At 44.0% G+C, this 19,511-nt stretch overlaps 1 protein-coding gene across 1 annotated transcript in view; it reads right to left on the reverse strand.

The window, feature by feature from the left end:
* Window positions 1-19,511, reverse strand: part of SORL1 (sortilin related receptor 1) — a 157,086-nt gene that overhangs the window by 73,838 nt on the left and 63,737 nt on the right. Inside the window, exons 12-16 of the mRNA XM_025465194.3 lie at window positions 16,333-16,421; window positions 6,751-6,929; window positions 5,142-5,328; window positions 1,409-1,537; window positions 828-913 (exon numbers count right to left, since the gene is read on the reverse strand). Of these exons, the coding sequence (XP_025320979.3) occupies window positions 828-913; window positions 1,409-1,537; window positions 5,142-5,328; window positions 6,751-6,929; window positions 16,333-16,421 (670 nt within the window). The remainder of the gene's footprint in view (window positions 1-827; window positions 914-1,408; window positions 1,538-5,141; window positions 5,329-6,750; window positions 6,930-16,332; window positions 16,422-19,511) is intronic.

Genomic DNA, 19,511 nt, shown 5'->3' on the forward strand with positions numbered 1-19,511 from the left:
AGATTAACTATTTGCGAGGGTCTCCTCATTTTGAGGCTAGACTGCAAATACCACACCACCTGCGCCATCACCCATCAATTTAAGGCATGTGTGGACCACACTATCCCTTTACAGCCTGTGTACTCCAAAGTTTTTCCTAATGAGCATAACTAATGATCACCTAAAATGATGGGAATGACACTCCTCTGCCATTTGGGTGATGTCCAGGGAAGAGCATGGGTCTGAAGAGTCTGAATTTGAGCTGTCTCTTAACAGATGTATGACCTGCAATACGCTGACTAACCCTTTCCTTTGAACATGCTTCTTTATTTTTAAAAAAAAGAAACAGGAGCTTATTACAGGATCTGCTCCACTGGGTCGTGATAAGGATTACAATGAGAACACGTGGAAAAATACATCAAAATGTGTGAAGTTCCATTGAAGTACTTGCTATTATTATTACTATAAAAATTAAGATAGACCACTTAGTGAATTCCCCAAAAGCCACGAGTCTCTTTATATTCAACTCAGACAAACAGATCAAGGAAAATGCAAAAGCCCCCCACCCCCACCATGCCTAAGATACAAGACATGCAGAATAAACACTTTTCAACGAATAAAAGGGATTTTCCTCAAAAAATACTTCCCATTCCTATAAACGCCCAAGGCTATAAATAAATTTGGCTTTGATTTCCCCAAGTTTAGGGAAAAAGGGAAGTTCAGTGCTGCGTGTAATTTCCATGTTTCTCCTCCATTGTTAGAAGGGCTGCAAGACTAGACCTGGGTGAAATCATGAGGATGCTAGAGTGAGTATCTCAAGATCTCAAAGGCAAGAAACCACCTCTTACCTGCCAAGGGACACGGGACCAGTTCTCCTTCCAGTCGTGTTTCAACATCTCCTCCACTGCAAGTGTCCCCAGAAATCTTCCGATAGCTGTCATCCCCCCAACCCCAAGAGCAAGAGGTCAGACACAACCAAGAATATAAGTCTCCATAACTGGAAACCTCTTCCTATCCATAGATAGTAGCATCCATCCATTCATTTCCCTACAGAACAAGAAGGATGTGTATTCATTCTGAATTGGTCCTGCTTATGGTTACGTTGGGCAGCCCACACCATTGGGAAGGCTGCCCTGGCCAAGAGTTTACATATATATCTCTTCAACGAACTCCTATAAAGATGTATCCTTGCCAAATTCTATGACTTAGCCCATAGTGAGAGCTGCAGCGAATTTCACAGATTTGCATGGGGTTTTTTCTGGAGTAGTAGAGTTTGCATCCTAATGCTAAACACTGCCCAAGCTCCCTAAGAGATGCTAGCTTGGATCCAAGCACCTGGAGTATGAAAGGAACCCAAGTGGCCCTCTCTGTTCTCAAACCCAGGGTAGACCCCTCGTGTCCCGCGCATGGCGACCATTGTGAGACATACCCTCTTGTTCTCCTGTAAGTAGAACCCACAGGACAAGGCATAGGAGGAGCGTAGGACTTCCCAGAAAACTCAGGATCCGGAACACAAACCTCTAAGAAGAAATCTTCACTCATCTTGAAGCCAAAGTCACTAAAAAAGGCAATTGGGGTCCGTGAGGGCCGTTAAATACTTCAGGCATGTCAATACCAACCCTTGTGACATCTCCCAGACTGCCTATCACTTTATTGTAAGCTACTTCCTTTGTCCCTTTAAAGAATACCCACCTGGGGAGCCCAGGTGGCTCAGCGGTTTAGCGCCACTTTCAGTCCAGAGCCTGATCCTAGAGACCCGGGATCGAGTCCCACGTCAGGCTTCCTGCATGAGGCCTGCTTCTCCCTCTGCCTGTGTCTCTGCCTCTCTCTTCTCTCTCTCTCTCTCTCTCTCTCTCTCTGTCTGTCTCTCATGAGTAAATAAATAAGTAAATCTTTAAAAAAATAAATACCCACCTTTTTACATTAACACATTTTCAAAAGAAACTTTATACCTGAACCATGATTGGAAAACCACCATCATATGCCAAAACAATACAAATCATTACCCCCAAAACAAAACAATATTAAAATGTTTAGCTGGATCCAGTTCCCTCCCCAAGGTTCTGGGTCTGCCGGGTCTTTGTTAAGAGGCATTAGCAAATGTTCAATAGTTACTAGCACCCAGTGATACTTTTTTGGGGGCCACATCTCTGCCAAAACACCCAGCTCCAGGGGCAGAGTCCTGGAGTAAGAAGCAGAGATCTGGGTCTATCCCGACTCCACCCTTCACAGCATGACTTCTCAACAACACCAAGAAGAGGCAACTGCACTAAGTAATTCCCAAAGTCCTGCCCAAAACTTAAATTGTAACTCAAAGGGATTTTCCACATTGATGTGCTCTACTCAAAAGGCTTCATTTACTCTATTCAGTCCAGCCAATACTTACTTAACACCTTCTCCACGAGAAGTATTAACAGGTACAGGGCTAGGCAGTTTGTGTATTTATTATGTCATAATCCACATTTAGCAATTTGTAGAAATTTTTCAGAAGGGAGAGTTTTATTACTCTACCAAATAGATCTCATTCATTAAATTAGGTCATTTTTACCAAATGGCTGCCTAAAATCTTTTTGGAGGGGTAAGTGGAGCATTAGCTAATTACTTATTTGCCTCCGATGGCAAAGCACCTGTTCTTAGTAAGATTTCTTCAATCTCTAGGTCATGGCCTAATAGGCTGTGAATACACACAGGAGTGCTAAACCCAGCTTCTGAGAGAGACTAGCTCTGAAATCAGGGAACATACGGGTCAGTGGCTGGGCGTCCCAGAGAGATCCAGAAAGGACTGTCAAAAGCAACCAGACTTTCCAATGTAGTTGTCACTCAGGAACCAAACTAACGCACAGATACTATAAGCTCATGCATTCTCATTTCCCCTCCTGCTGTCCACCTTCAGACCATCTCCCTCCGCAAGGCCCCAGTCCAAGGCCACCGAACATTTCCAAGAGCCACACAGTCCAGCCACCTCCTTTCTAGCAGCTACACACACAGATGGCTTGAGTCATCACCCTCATGATCTCATATGGCCTAAAGCCCAACTCCGTGAGGGACAGGGCAGGTGGATTTCTCAATCTTTAAGACTCAGCACCTAGTGATCTCCATGAGTAAGCTGAGGCGAGCATGGTAGACCAGTGGGAGCCAGGCCTTTGTTCAAAGAAGGCACACCAGCCTCTGGTTTCTGGTGGTGGGGGTTGTTGGTTTGGTAGAAGAGAGGCAGATTTTAGAGAAAAAGCATAGTAGTGCTCATTAAGGAAAAATCCCAAAGAGTTGTTAGATTTTCCTTGCATGTTTCTTATTTCATTTTGAAGTAATAATGAGGATCAAGGAAGAGAGAAGAGCACTATAACCTTTTCCACAGAGGACCCCTACAGTCAGGGGGACCTCGGGCCAGCAAAAGCTCTCAGAATAGAATTACAATTTGGGGGTATCTAAGGGAGAACAGAAGGCAGCAAAGGGGCATTGAACCTCTGTGGTTTTGCAACAGAAGGGTCAACGCTGTTATTTTAGAACCACCGAACTTTCAAAGAGAGTGCGCGTCTTGTACTGTCTAAAACCCTGCTGTTTAAAGGATAGGTTTACAGATAAGCAGCACAGGGATCACAGGGAGCCTAGCAGAGCTAGCTACCCCCCAGAACTAGAGTCAGAACCGGCATGTTAACAAGATCCAAGGTGATTCATGTGCACACTCACATTTCAGAAGCACTGGTCTAGGGCAGGACTTGGCCCAACCTAGAGAGCTGTTCTTGTAAATCAAGCTTTATGGGACCAGAGCCGCACCCATTCACCTGTGGCTACTTCCGTGCCACCACGAGCAGTTGTGGAGCTGCCAGCAGAGACCATATGGCCTGCAGAGCCTAAAACATTTACTCCGTGGCCCTGTTCCAACCTCTAGACTAGGACATATCAGAGGCCTCTGGCTTTTGTCAAGATAAGTGTGGCTTCCCAAAGCAAACTTTAGGTTTTATGTGCCTCTGCAACTACTGAGAAAGGAGTTACATGCTCTATCTAGTTTGATACTCATGCTCTGCGGATTGCCCTGCCTGGCCTGGAATGATTCCATGCTCAAGGCTCGAAGGACTGCCTAGGGGCTCCGAGACCCTACATGCTTTACTTCTAGAATTATCTAAAGCCAGGCTCTGCTCTGATCATCGACTCTCATCAAAAGCCTTCAAAGGGGGCATCTGGGTGACTCAGTCGGTTAAGCGTCTGCCTTCAGCCCAAGTCATGATCCTGGGGTCCTGGGATCAAGCCCCATGTCGGGGTCCCTGCTTGGTGGGGAGTCTGCGTCTCCCTCTCCCCCTAACCCTCCACCTCACTCATGCTCTCTTGCACTAATAAATAAATTAAATCTTTAATTAAAAAAAAAAAGCCTTCAAAGCCTTCAAAGCTCCTCATCCTGCTCACAGAATAAGGTCTGTACCCCTTCTGCCTCCACCCTTAAGTATCAGCTCAGCTCCACTCCCTGACCTTACTTTATACCTACAAGGCATCCAAGCCAAACCACCAGGGACTTCCCTGCCTCTGCCTGTCCCCATTGCTGCCACATCTCAGAGTGCTCCAGTCAGTCCACAGACCCAGGAGCTTCCCTGAGGCCCATCTCAAACAGCATGACCTCCAGAAACTTCCGGGTTTGCCAGCAGCAAATCAGTCTCCTCCTTCTTGCCAACAATCACAATAAAAGCACGGAAAGCCCACGCAGCTTTCCCTCTCTGGCCGCGTGATTCGTGCACCCATGGTTTCTTATGCCTCCACCTTTCTCAGCCACATCTTGGGTACTCTGCTTCAAGCCTGTATACATACACTCAAATATGTATGTACTGACATCCCCTCGTTTCTAAGAAAAAGGAGTTACCTACAGTGGAACCTTCAGTGTGTTCCCTTTTGAAGTTGTCCTCATTGAAATAAGTGCCAGAATGATCTATTCCTAAATCAACTGCTGCAGCTTTCCTAGGGTGTGATGCCTCTCCCTCATTTTGGAGCTGTGAGGACTAAATTGAGTGATCTATATAAAAAGTGCATAACACATTAAAAAAGGACACTTATTAATAAATACCGACCTCCTATGATTGCCCTTCTTTTCCTCAGAGGGAAGGCTCTAGTCTGTGTGCCACACTGCTGGCTGAGCAAGACCCGACCCAGTCCCCAGGCATCGAAGAAGAACCAACCATTCATAGTCCTGCCGGGTGCAGGAGCAGTTGGACACCACCACCGGCCTGTCAAAGTCTTCTCCATTAAAGCATGTTGCGTGCGGTGTCCTCCGTTTGAAAACAGTCTTGTGTCCTAGCAAACACTCGTTGCCCCGCTCATCAGACGGCGACCACAGCTTGTAGTCATTCTCTGTGCAGGGAACCCCTGGGGAAAAGGGAAATGCAGCAGGAAGCATGTGAAGGAGCCCCACATAGGGGTTTCCTGTCCCCTTCGGCCCGAGCACCCACGTCTGGCTCGTCCCGCTGCTGCTTGGCAGGCACACAGACTCTCTGGAGCTACGCCAAGCCTCCCATTGGCCTGCTCTGATGCCAGGAAGCACCCATGCCAATGGAAATGACACCTCCTGAAACACAGCTGTGCTTCTGAGAAAGCTGGGAAGAAGCAAGCCACCTCTGGCACCAACTAAACTCCTGAAATATTCTAGTAGATTCCGCAGTTCCCTCCAGAAATGGGTATCAGAGGTGTTTATCTCCCAGGGAGGCAGGATCAGGCCGGATCCTTGATAAATGGTGTCGTTCAGGAATATGGTTTCCTGCCTGCTTCCCAGGGGGACGAGGGGAGCGCGTGTGGGCACACCTGGAAGTAATGGCCCGAGAGCAATAGAGAATTCACTGTCATTACTTGGAAGGCACAGAAGCTTCGTGGAAGGAGGCTGAGAAATGGTAAAACAGCCTGGATGATCGCTCCGTTACCCACATTCCCTTGTAATTTAAGTAGAGTGGTTACTCCAGAAATTCCAAAGTATACCTATGTCTACTCTGGGACCCTAGGTCTTTCTTATATGTGTGTCTTCAATCAGATTCCATGCTGCCTAAAACTGATGAACGGCCGTCAACTCCTTGCCATTCCAATCAGCAAGTACTCATTAAACTCTGACTGTAAGGCTCTCAGGCTATTCAGTGGGTGGAAAATACACATGACAGGACAGGTTCTTACTTCCAAGGACCTGATAATCTAGTTGATGGGGAATGATATAAGCAGGGTGACAGACACAAATGTGTGATTCAGGGCGTGAAGAGTAGGATGCTTATGCTCTGGACACAGAGAAGAGAGGAGAGAGAGGTCTTCTGGTGGAGATTTAGCAGCCAAGTACATGGATTCTGAAACAGGAAAACAATTTTAAGCAGTAGAAACTGAATAGGTAGCAGAGAGGACCTTTTGGTTCAGTTGGAATGTCATTAGCCAAGGCAGAAGGAGGGGGAGAGAGCGGGGCTGTAGGGGGATGGGGGAGGAAGGAAGATGCTGAGTCACCCCTCTCCCTGCTAGCGGACGCTGACGGGACCCTAGACAGCTGAGAGGATCCTGTATCATCTGGAACACGGCCCCTGACACAGGAATCACTCGCTCAGTCTGCCAAACCAGAACTGCTGACTAGGAAAAATGAGAACACAAAATGACACACGGTCCTACTGGGAATTGCCTGAGTAACTGTCTCTGAATGTCCCGGTCACTGCTTATGTGTGCATCTTCTTCGACAGCTACAGACTCTGTGGGCATGTTGGCTCTAAGCTGATGCTTTGGGCAGTAAATGTGTCCATGAAAAGGGCCAAGGAGGCAGCGGCTTACCCAAGGCGTCTGTGGCATTGACCTGGAGGATCAGCCAGTTGTGGACATTCTCTTTGTTGGAGCCAAAGATGGTGAAGACAGTGCTCTTCTCGCCAGGTTCTGTGAGGAGCCCGTAGACAAAGACTGGCCTCTCAGAGAAGATGAACGTTTTCCAGGTCTCCCCTTCATTGGTACTGTATCTGTCCAAAGACGAGGAAGAGGATCCTTATGGTTAAAGTCTCTAGGGCAAAAGCTTGGTTTCCAGATAACATTCACTAGTGAGAGAAGCCAGGACTCCTTAGAGAAATGGCTGAAGCAGGGAACATTCGAGGTCATGCCAGAAAGCAAGGAAGAGCTCAGAGACCAATGCAATCAGGGCAAAAGGACACAGCGGCCAGCTCGACTACGGAACTCTAGCTGGTCAGTTTGGGAAAATTTGAACATAAGAAGAAAAATGATGGTAACAGGTTATATGCTAAATAAAAATAGGGTAAAGGTCTCTGAATGATCCTAAAAGGATCTCCCAGGGAGGTAGGGTCAGGCCAGATGATGAAGAGAGAAGGGAAGGAAACTTTTCTTCTATCACAATGCTACCTAATACATGCTGAAAACAATGATAGCAAGAGAAAAATGACCATCCCATCACCCATACCGTAATAACCGAGCCAGGCAACACCAGCACTGGACGCTAAAACCACCAGGTGAAACAGGGCTGCGGACCAGGGTGTCCACATGGTCTAAAACTATCAACTCACAGATGAATCATTCACTCTGAATGGGGAAATGCAGTTCTACAGCGGACTAGAGTCACAGCCGTCGCCAGACTCAGCACCAGGAACAATGGGACAATCTGACACTACACGCCTCCTTCCTGGATGAAGCACTGTTGCAAATTTGCAAATATCACATCACTTGTGTTATACTCTGCACAACCAGACAAATCCAGCAGGGGTGACATTCTACGTGGCAACTGGATCCAGATTCTTCCAAAGCAAAACGGGGGGGCGGGGGGGGCATGAAAAACTTAACAAACCAACAAAAGAAGGCAGAAGGCTTGTTACATAGAGATTAAGAGGTGTTAACGACCACAAGCAATGTGGAAACCTTGACTGAATCCTGGGTTGAGAGGGAGTGGGGTGGGGAGGCAGGTGTTAAGTATATAAATGCAAATATAAATATAAATACAGTGTATAAGGCACACTGAACTCCTGCTAATTCTCTTAGGTGTGATAATGGCATTCTGATTGCATAGGAAAATACCTTTATTTATTGGAGATACAGCTTTTCAATATTTAGCTGGGAAAGGGCATGATGGCTACAACTTTCTTTCAAATGACTCAGCAAGGACAGACAGATGGACAGAGAGGCAGACAGGATGAACACACAACCGACGGATGTAAAGCAAACTGGCAAAATGTTAGCGACTGAGGATTCTGAGTGAACTTATTAGAGTGTTCTTTACACAATTCCTCCACTTTTTCCTGTGGTCTGACAGATTTTTAAGTTGGAGGGGAAAAAAAACCTGTGCAGAGAAAAGTCTCTACAGAGGACTACCTCAGAACCAGAAAACAAGCTCTTGAAAAAAAAAAAAAATCAGCAGCACTGAAGTAACTGTGCTGATTTTAAATGATCTTTTTGTATCAAAAGGGAGGAAAAGGAGAAGGGGAAAATCTGCCTAACCCTTGCTTCATCACCCAGTATGCTGGCGACATGCGTGAGAAACCACTAAGTGCTTCCTTTAGTACCAGAGAACTCTAGGTTCTGTCTCAAACCCCAATGACACACAGAACTTCTTTTTTCAAGACACCTGGGCAGTTCAGTGGTTGAGCGTCTGCCTTTGCTCAGGTCGTGATCCCGGGGTCCTAGGATCGAGTCCTGCAGCAGGCTCCCTGCCTATGTCTGCCTATGTCTCTGCCTCTCTCTCTCTCTTTCTCAGCATCTCTCATGAAAAAATAAAGTTAAAAAAATCTTTAAATACTTCTTTCACCTTTCCCCTTTTTTTGAGATTTTAGTTTTACTCCCTCAGCATTCTCATACTTGACATAAATCTTTTCACAACATCATGCAATCTAAACACTTCGTCCCAAATTGAGGTTACTAAAATGGATACTTCTGCAAGAGGCTGCAGGTTCAACCAGCGGTGGAGGGGTGGGGCTGGGTAGTTGGGGGAGCTACAAGGCAACATCAATAATGAATGGCAGTGAAGACTAAATGACCCCTCCACAAATCTCCCAAAGAGAAGAAATACTCTGGTTGAAACATTTTTGGATGAAGCTAATTTTGAAGCAGATCTGGAGAGAAGTTAACCCGTTCGCCTGCATCGTACCAGTGTGACGCACTAAGGGCCAAGTACCACTTTTAAAGCAAAATGAACCAGCAGGATCGGTCCATTATCCAGACAGGACGGGAGCTATCTGTTTGCTCTGTGATGACGCTGGAAGTCCATCTATTCGCATACTGCTTTTTGTTAATTCTATTTAAGAGCTCATCGAACCCCAGATAACCTTAGGAAATGAAGCCTCCCATTTCTTGAGAGGTTCCCAGAGGACTCTGGGAAGACACCTGAATGAGACTAAGCAGCAGGTGCATGGCCAAGCACAGCCATGTATTTGAGAATAAACTGTGCATTTAGAAAACAATGCTTTTTCAGAATTTTGGGGAAGGGGAGGGGCAAGTCACATCACCACCGCAACAAACAGTTTGGGAAACACCTGCTCTGGACCAAGCTCTGATCCCTAGAGGAGGACTGGTTTTGATGACATGAAAATGACTGAACCTTGCAAGGAAACAAACCTAAGTCATCTCTGTGCTCCTCCAGGCGTGAAAGACCATACAGAGCCCCAGTCTTTAGAATTGGAGGGTTCAAAATGTTCAGATAAAAATACAGACATAAACCCCATGGTCAAAAACTCTCAAGAGGATGGGAAGGCCACTGAATAGAATATACTAAATATAACATAACATAAATATAATCACAGATGCAGTAAGTAAAGGAAGTGCTGATAAGATACTCAACTGAAGACAGTGCTGTGTGGCTGTCCAGAGAGCTCCTTGAGGAACTCAGATTGTTAAGCAGCATGTCCACGATGAGAAAAGTGCAAATGCGAACAAGTGAGGAGCGGCAATAATCTGCTGGTTAATTCTAGCTGTAATTCCTACAGCAGGTGATCCGTAGGAACAGTGGCCAAACAACTTAAACTCAAACAGCCAAATTATAAAAATAAAAAGTGACTCAAATTATAAAAGTAAGTGGTAGATAAGTAGGTCAGTGGGATGGTGCATTGGTTGCCTCGTAAATTCTATAAAGAAATTAGCAAAAAAATTCTATCAACAACTAGAAAGGATCATCCTTTTGATGGTCAATGTATAAATAGTAACAACAGGGCGTAAAAAAAAAGGCAGAATCAATTTCTATTTTGGTTGTATCTTCATCAAGTAGAATGATGTTCAAATTAGACAAGGCAGGGGAAAAAAAAAACAGGGACATTAAAAGAAAGTGAGTATAAAAGAGAGCACATTCTAGGGAATGGAAAGACATGAATCTCTCAAAGAATCACGGAGAACAGAGAGAGATCTTGAAGCCCTTTAGGAAGATGAAGAAGAAAACACTGGTTTCGAGAATGGAAACAGCTGATCTGATGGATCTTAGAACAGAAGGAAGTCTGTGAGGGCTGGGACTCACGTGGTTTCACACGCAAGTCACACAAACTAATCCTATTTTCCTTTTCTCACGGTAATCCTTGATTGGAAGGAGGAGGTAATGATACACAACATTCTTTCTTCCTGAGCATCTCTGCAGGCCACACAGCTAGATAAAAATTTACTGCTGGTGAATCAAATCCCAAGCGTGCTGATTACTGACACATGATATGACCTCAATCCAAAATGAGACCTCTGGTTTCCACACAGCTCAACACATTAGTCAAGGATATGCATGACAATATGGAAGGTCAGTCTATCAGATTTGCAAAACATACAAGGCTAATTGTACTGATAATGCAATTAATGCCAAAACAGGATTCAAAACACTTTTATTATATCAAAAGGAGAAGCAAAAATGAGAATAAAGTCCTACCTGTTGTTTCAAAAACCTACCTGCTCAGTTACAGGATGAAGAAAATCTTGAGAAATTCATAAGAAAACACTCATAAGAAGAAAGGCTCTCTTATGTTTTGTAGTTTAACTGAACTTTATCTACTGATAGAAGTCACAGCAGAGATAGAATCTCAAAAAAAAATGGTGAGTAAAAGAAGCCAGATACAAACACAGGAAGTTCTAGAATAAGCCGAACTAACCCACAGTGGTAAAAAATATAACCAGACCATCAGCTGCCTCTAACTGGGGTGGAGCAGGGGCAGTGGTATTGGCAGGGAAGGGGCAGGTAGGTATTTTCTGGGGGGATGGACATTCTCGGCATCCTGACAAGTGCCCTCCAGAACTGATTCAGCGGTGTATTTACAATCTAAGCATCTCATGGTGTGTAAATGGGGATCTCCATTTTTTTAAAATAATTTGAAAATTAAAAAAAGATGAAAAAAAAAACAATTTGGCAGAAGCTAAAAAGTTGGGGAGGCTGTCAAAAGTGTGAGCACAGTGTTGGATGTCCTTTAACAGGAACTGAGCATCTCGAGCCCTGTCGGTGTTAATCCCTGTACGTCGGGGTCAGCTGCCAGGGTCAGATCTGGGCCCCAGGTTTTAAAGCACTGACACGGTGAGGAAGATCTAAAGGATACCCAGAGGGTGGAGATCCATGGCGTTGGGATCCCATGGCCTCAGAGGAGAAAGGAAGTGGAACCATTTGTCGTGGAGTGGGAGACATGAGGGATGGACAGGGAGGGCACCTCAGACACCTGCATGGTGTTCAGGTGAAGGAGGAAACAGCCTGTGTGTGTGTGTGTGTGTGTGTGTGTGTGTGTGTGTGTCCTGGGAGCAGAACACGCCCACTAACCAGAAACTGGAGAGAGAATCTCAAGCTCTCTCTGACTTGAGGACTATCATTTCATAAAGAAATAAACGGATTAAAAAAAAGTGAGGGAATGAAGAAACGAACAAACCGTCCCAAAGTGAGATGAAAGCCCTTTCTGCTCTGGCAAATCCCCATCACTCAACCTGTTCAAGCAAAGACCAGAGGATCTTCCATCACCGACGTCAAGAGAGAATTCACACAAGGGCTGGTGGAAGGCCGAACCGGGTGTGGACTCCTGCTGGATGTCTCCCCGTGCACAGCCCAGGGCAATCCAGTCCAATCTGTCCAGATTTCCCTGCCCTTTTCCTCTGCTCCTCCAGGAGGAGTCTGATCAGTGTACCCCATCACCCCAGGCTAGTCAAGAGCAGTCAGTCCTGCAGACTTTGCCCCCCAAAATGCTTAGTCCACCCCCACCAGCTCCCAGCTTCCTCTCTTACCTCCAGTCTTGCTTCCTTTAAATTTATCCTCCTCAACTTGCCAGGGCCATCCTTCCATAATTCAAATCTAGCTGTCTCATTCGCCCACTGAAAACCCTAAGGAGATACTAACCCTGCAAAAGCCAAGCCTGATCTCTCCTAAGCAGCATGCAAGGCCCTCTCCAGCTCCCAGACCCCACCTACACGTGCCTCAATCCCCCTTTCTCCCCACCCCTCCCTGCAATCTGCATTCCATCAGTACTAAAGCCTGAGGCCTCCCGTGGATGTGCTGATCCACGCAGGGCCCTCTTAGCCCAAGGTCCCACTAACCCTGAAACAACACGCCAGCCTTGCTCGAGCTCCCTCTTCCCCCTCCTTCCTTCCCCTGGCTTCCCAGTAGCAAGCACAGCTAGCTGCCATTCTGTGCTCCCTCGATCTTACACTTTTCTGCCCCTGGCACGTGGTGGCACCTCTCTCGGCACACAGAAGGGGCACTCATTAACATTCGCTCAAGGAAATGAAATAAGGTGCACTGTATTGTTTTAACCCCATCCCTCAGCTTCTTAACAGTTAAAAGGTGATAAGAACACCTGCTCCACTCTAACTCGAAGGCCAAAGACACCATGTGAGGGTTAAAATGCAGCAGGTGGGGGTGGCTCTCTCTGCAACTGTCCCAGAGCCACCAAGCATGCAGGTTAACTGCCAACTCCCCCATTCTGGATGCTTCCAGAACTCAGGTCTCCCCCTACAAAAACAACAACAACAAAACAAAACAAAACAAAACAAACAAAAAAAACCCTAGCTGCTCTGCTGGGTGTACTTTGTGTGATCCTTTAGGGACTCCTGGAGGAAAGCCTCTTGAAATCAGAAATCTCCCATACAGAATGATGCTATTGGGCAAACCCAAAATGTTATCAGAAACTACTAAGGACAGCATTTTGCTGGCAGGTAAACCAGCAAGAAGAAATGGCAGTTGATCAGTCGATCTTATTTTTCATGGTCAAGCCAACAAACTTATGTTGGGGTCGTCTTTTTTTTTTTTTTTTTTGGTCAGACTTCAAGACCCCAGTAGCCCCTTCCCTGAAGGACTGAGGGATTATACGCAAGAAAAACCCGAATCCCCAGAGCATGGTTCACAGTGACAGTGTGCTGATCGAATGAATACATGAATCCCAAGAACGGGTTCTTATTTACTCATTTCAGACATGTAGACACAAGAGCAAAACAAAGTGTTCCACTTCTTACTCTCAATTTCAATTAGCAATAACAAAGGTAACAGCCTCAGCAGAGAGTCAAGGCAGGAGCTGAGACAAATAACAGTCAACTCTTAGTTATCTGGGCTAATCAGGGAAAGAAAGACATGAATAATTTAAAAGAACCACCACCGAAACAAAACAAAAACCTAACTCTTTCGTGAAACATCATTCCAACCTCTGTTCCCACTAAAACTCTTTCGAGAGTTCCTGGTGTTATGCTGCGTGGCTTTCTTCCCCTAAGGCTTTGGGTCAGAAAGCTCACTTTCAGAACAAGCCCTTCCCGTGGCCTCTCTCTCTAGCTGACTCAGAAACACAACAGAGCCACAGGGCACATGGGCAGCTCCTGATTGACGCCTCACTCGCCTTTGCACGCTGGGTACCTAGAACAACGTCTGGCTCACTACGTGTTCAACAAACATTTGTGTAATTGACCTGAGAGGGTCAGGAAATATGCTCAAGGTCCAGTTTGGGCCCCAACTACTGACAAGTCACATTAGTTCCTCCATGTGAAAACAGAGGAAGGTGGACTGGGCCAGCCCTGGTGCTTCTAGGTGGCACACATCCACTCCTACTTGAGCTCCGGAGCACGTCATTTACGTAGAGCACGGTGGGAATGGTCCCCTCAGAATCGTGCACCTGCCATACTACCGTGCCTCTCTGGCTTCATCCGTCAGTAAAGACATAAGCAATCTTGGAAGACTAAGTGTGCGTGACATATTTATTGAATGATCAGACATTTACTAAGTGCCTGCTGGCCTGTATGGAATAGAAATACTGGTCAAAAGACCTTGCTAATGAGTTGAAGAATTCAGGCATATAATGAAAAGCTAACTAATGAATGAAGTCCATATATGATCGATGCCCAATTAATGAGACCGCCAGTAAAGGCTGTGAGGCTCAAGGAGAGACATCACTGTGGTCGGGGAGGCCTGACTTTAAGGGGCCCAAAGTCCTGGCCCAGCAGCAGAAATCCCCGACTCGTGCTCGGCTATCACCGTTAAGTCACCACCACTGTGGTCTGAGGATATGAACTAAGTAGAGTATTATTTCCTGCTTGTCTTCTGATGAAGCTGATAGTAGAGTACAGGGACAGGTCAAAAGCAGAGTATCAAGAGAAGCAGAAAAAAAAAAAAAAAAAAAGAACCTCTGAGGGCAACCTACTGAGTAAATGCCAGGTGGCTACACAGATTTAGGCCAAGCTCTGACTGCTATGTAGGACACATGCACTTGTCAACAGGAGGCAGGAATTATTCTCATATTTGCAAATGCTTTATTCGAACCATGCACACAGATACCCAAATAACCTGGAGAAATAGAAAGGTACTACAGTGTCCACAATCCCCTCAAGTCCACACCCCCACACACACTTCAGCCCCCTGTCATTTTTAAGCGTCCGGGGAAGGCATGGTGATTTTCTGGCAGCAGGTTTATTTTCCTGGTCATGTTTTGCTCCAGCTCATGCAGCAATGACGCTGCGTTCCCTGAGCACATATGCACCAACAGATGGTGTAAGAGGACTAGAATCATGCTAACTACTCCAGAGAAGCCAGCTCGGAATGCAAATGTCAACCGCAGAGAAGTTAAACAAGGAAAATCAGAAAGTGACTCCGCGATCAGACTGCCACACGAAGCATGACATGCATGCTGCCCAGGAAGCCAACCCACGTCCCCTGCGGTATTCCTCACACGGCCAAGTCCTAAACATCACAGTTTGCTTGTGTATCTCACCCCAGGAGAATCGACTCCTTATGAGGGAGGGGAAACATCCTATTCATCTTTAGATGTGCAGGACCCAGCACAATTAGTGCTTGCTAAATATGGGAGATGGGAATTGATAAATTAATGGGTAAAGAAATAAGTGGTGGTACAAATATGGGAAGCACGGTGCTTCGTGACCGTCCTCATCTGAGCAAACACCAATCGGAATGTGGATCCAGTGTTGGGTACAAACAGGACTTCTTCTGGCTCTTGGCTCTAAAGCAGCAGCTGACCAGTGTCACACAGACCCAAGAACAGCCAGATGCCAGCCCTTTGTTGCTTCTCTCTGCTTCTTTGGGGCCAGCCTACTCGATATAGGTCAAATTCAGCGTGGGGGAAACCAGATGCTAAGATCGTTTTTCAAACCACCCACCTCTATCTTGCTGCTGGTCCTGTTTCTAAAAGGAGCAAAGGAAAAGAAGACTTTCTTCTTTGCATTAAACAAGACGATTACTGAGGCCTCCCCACTTCCTTTAGGAACACATCTCGGTGGGTTCAGTGCAAATACAGGGAGAAAGGAGGGCCAGTTGGCCCTAACCCACCGTTAGCCAAATTAACTTTTGTACTACTTCAGATAAAAATAATCAACACACTGGTTCTGATAAAATCAGACTTGAGCGAGCAGACTCTAGACATTTTTGCTTCTCAGAGCAATACATTTGCAAAGAGTACAGAACGTAATTTAACGTCACTAACAAATGGGGGGATCCTCGGCAAATTACTTTACCTTGCTGAGTATCGGTTTTCTCATTTGTAAGACGAAGCTGTTAACCCCAAATGTCCCTTCCAGGTCTGTTAATTATGAATCCCCAAACCAGATGTGCCAACAGCAAAAATCGATTGCCTACCAAGTGGTACACATTCTGAAATTATTACTCGGGTATTATTATTATGTATTATTATTTACTGTTGTTATTATCGCTCATTCTATGTCCCACACAAAGCAAAGATGGACAAGGTGAAGTCTCTGGTTAATTTTTTTAATCATTATGAATTTAAATTTATATAGAGTCGTACTTGGCTGGATCAGTAAAAATATATCATTTGTTCTTTGTGATAAAGAATGTGTAAATCATTTGCTAAGGTCAACAGTGATTTGGTGTCAACAACCTAGTACTGAAGAGAGACAATCCACTTATACTCACAGACTTACTTTCTGGAAGAGCAGCATGATGTTAAGAGAAAAAGCTTCCTCAGAGACACTTACTTCAGCTCATTGGTTTCCATGCCCTGGGCGATGGCCATGATGATGCCGCCATGGTCTCCCCAGGTATAGTAGTGAGGTCCAGGAAGTGCCTGAAGAGGAAAAGCCAGCGCTGATGCCACTTCTCTGGAGTAACTGAGCAGTAACCATGCACACCATACATGCACACACATGCACAGGCACACACATAAGCACGTGGCAGTGATGACAAGCACTTGAAGACACTTTTTCAGTTTCCAGAGCACATTCATATCCATTACCTTATTTGTTCCACACAACCCTGGGGATGGGGCAGTGAGTTCTCTGATCCCCCCTTTTTTTTCCCAAATGAAGAAACCAAGGGTAGGTATTAAAGTGGCTGATGGTAAGCAGCAAGAATAGGCGTCAAACCCAAATCTCCGACTCTCACCAACCAGAGAGGACAACTCAATCAATTGGAGTTTGAGTTCTACCATGATCGTATAATCCACAACAGCCCATCATCCTTCCTGGTGATTACAAGCAAAAACTTTGAACAAAATATTAAAAAAAAAAAAAAAAGAGCTACCCAAGGATACTGAAGAGTAAACAAAATCAGATGGCTTGTGCAGGGGACTTAAAACCTGAGCAGCAATCACAAGCTAGGATTTCCTGTTTAGAAGGAAATGGCTTTGCCCCAAGAGAAAATCCCAGTCCTGGAACATCTCAGATGGATGGCTACACCATCAACAGAAATGACTTCTCCCTATGGAATCAGGAAACGAAGCCCTGGCAGGCCAGGGAGAATGTGGATGAAATCCCAGAGGAGAGGGTATCAATCAAATAAGTCCTCTAATTCTGTGTATGAACTCACACAAGCCTCACCCTAATCCCTAAACTACACGCGTGTGGAGCAGACTTAAACCAACATGGCAAAGGTTTAGTGAATGAAATGGAGATTTGTATGTGAGAAGGAACCCACAGTCTAAATCTAAACAGATACACTTTCCGCTAAAACAAAAATATCCACATCCTCCAGTAGATTCTATTTCATGTATGTCATTCACATGTCCAGGATACAACCCAAAATTATTCAATGTACACACATACCAATAAAACCTGTCCAGTTCTCAAGAGAAAAGACAATCACCAGGTGACAACCCCAAGATGGTTCAAATGCTGGAATTACCAAGCACTTTAAAATAATGTAATTATTTTATATTTCATATTTATCATAATGTAATTATGATCACATAATTGTGTCTCACAGGGTAAAGGAACACACACTTGAAATGAACAAAAGACAAAGATTCTTCCCAGAGAAGTGGAATAAGACATTTTTTTAAAAATTAGACATGATATTTGATGCCTATTTCTTAAGAAAAGAATTTTAGAACAGAAAAATATAACATGTGAAGTAAGAAATTCACTAATGGGCTCCACAACAGAATAGAAATGACACACAAATTGGTGAATCTGGTTATAAGTACAGAACAGTAGAAATTATCCATTATAAAGAACACCAAAAAAAAGATTGAAAAGAAAAAAGCCCCAAAGACCAGGAAGATAATAATAAAAGCATGTGTGATTTGAGTCTAAGAACAGGAAAAAAGGACCAGAGCAGGAAAAATAAAGTATTTGAAGAAATAACACCTGAATATTTCCCAAATTTGGTGAAAGACATACATTTATAGACTCCAGATCAGCATACCCAAACAGGATAAACACAAAACCACACCCTTATATACATTACAACAAAACCGCTAAAAACCAAAGATAAGAAAAAAGATCTTGAAATCTTTAGACAAAATGACGGACTGCATGCAGGACATGAAATGACTGTAGGTTTCTCATCAGAAATCAGAGAGGCAAGATAACTGTGGCATATCTTTAAAGTACTACCAAACCAGAATTCTCTATCAACACACAGGTCTTCCAGGAGTGAAGGTGAAATAAATTGATTCTCAAATGAGGGAAAACCAAGAAAATGCGTAACAGATAGATCTGCTTGACAAAAAATGCTAATAGAATTTCTTCAGGCTGTAAGGAAACTTAACCAGGGGGATACAGGGATTCTCAGGAATGAAGGATGAGCAAAAGAAGTATCTGCGTAAATATAAGACTGCTTCTTTCCCCTTAAATTCTTTAAAACTGGTATAATGATGTAAAGCAAAAGTAAAATCATTGTCTTGTAGGTTTTTTAATATATTTCAATGGGATACATAGGACAACAATAATCAAAAAAAGTCAGGGACTTACATGGTTGCAAGGTTTCTAAATTTTATGTGAAGTGTGAAATTATATTAAAAGTCATATTAATTCAAAAAAGACTATGACAGAGTAAATACACATGATGTAATCCTTAGAGCAACCACTGAAAAAAAATATAATAAAAAAATAATACCTAAATAAAAGCAGAATACCAAAACCATCTAAATAATATAGAAAAGTCAGTAAAGGAAAAACAGAGTAATAAAAAAAAAGATATATATATATATATATATATATATATATATATATACACACACAATCTTGAACCTAAATCCAACCATATCAACAATTATGTTAACTGTTAACGGTTTAAGCATTCCAGTTAAAGCGTGCCTAGCAGAATGAATAAAAAAGCAAGACCCTACTAGATGCTGCCTATAAGAAACCCTTTAAATACAAAGACACCGGTAGGTAGAAAGTAAATGGATGGTAGAAGATATACTACTGAAACAGTAAACATAAAAAAGGCTGGAAGGTAAAATAGACTTCAAGGTGAAGGTTATCACCATAGACAAGAGGGATATTTCCTAACAGTAGAAGGGACACAAACAGAAAAGATAATTATAAATGTGCATGTACTTAATAACAGAGCCTCAAAATACATAAAGCTAAAATTAACAGGATTTAAAGGAAAAAATCTCCCACAATCAGAGTTGGAGATTTTACCACTGCTCTCTTAGCAATTACTAGAACTAGTCAAAAAAAAAAAAAAAAATAGTAAGAACACAGAAGATCTTAACAGCAAAGTATCAACCACCTTCCTATAAATAACATCTCTGGAATACTACATCCAACAACAGCAGAATACATACTCCTTCCTAGTGCATACGATGTATTCAACAAAGTAGGGCACATCTTGGATCCCAAAGCAAGTCCCAGTAAATTTAAAGGGATCAAAATCATATAAAGTGTTATTTCTCTGACTACAAGGAAATTAAATTAGACATCAATCA

The sequence above is a fragment of the Canis lupus genome, chromosome 5 (genome assembly GCF_003254725.2).
Source record: "Canis lupus dingo isolate Sandy chromosome 5, ASM325472v2, whole genome shotgun sequence".
NCBI classification, from domain to species: Eukaryota; Metazoa; Chordata; class Mammalia; order Carnivora; family Canidae; genus Canis; species Canis lupus.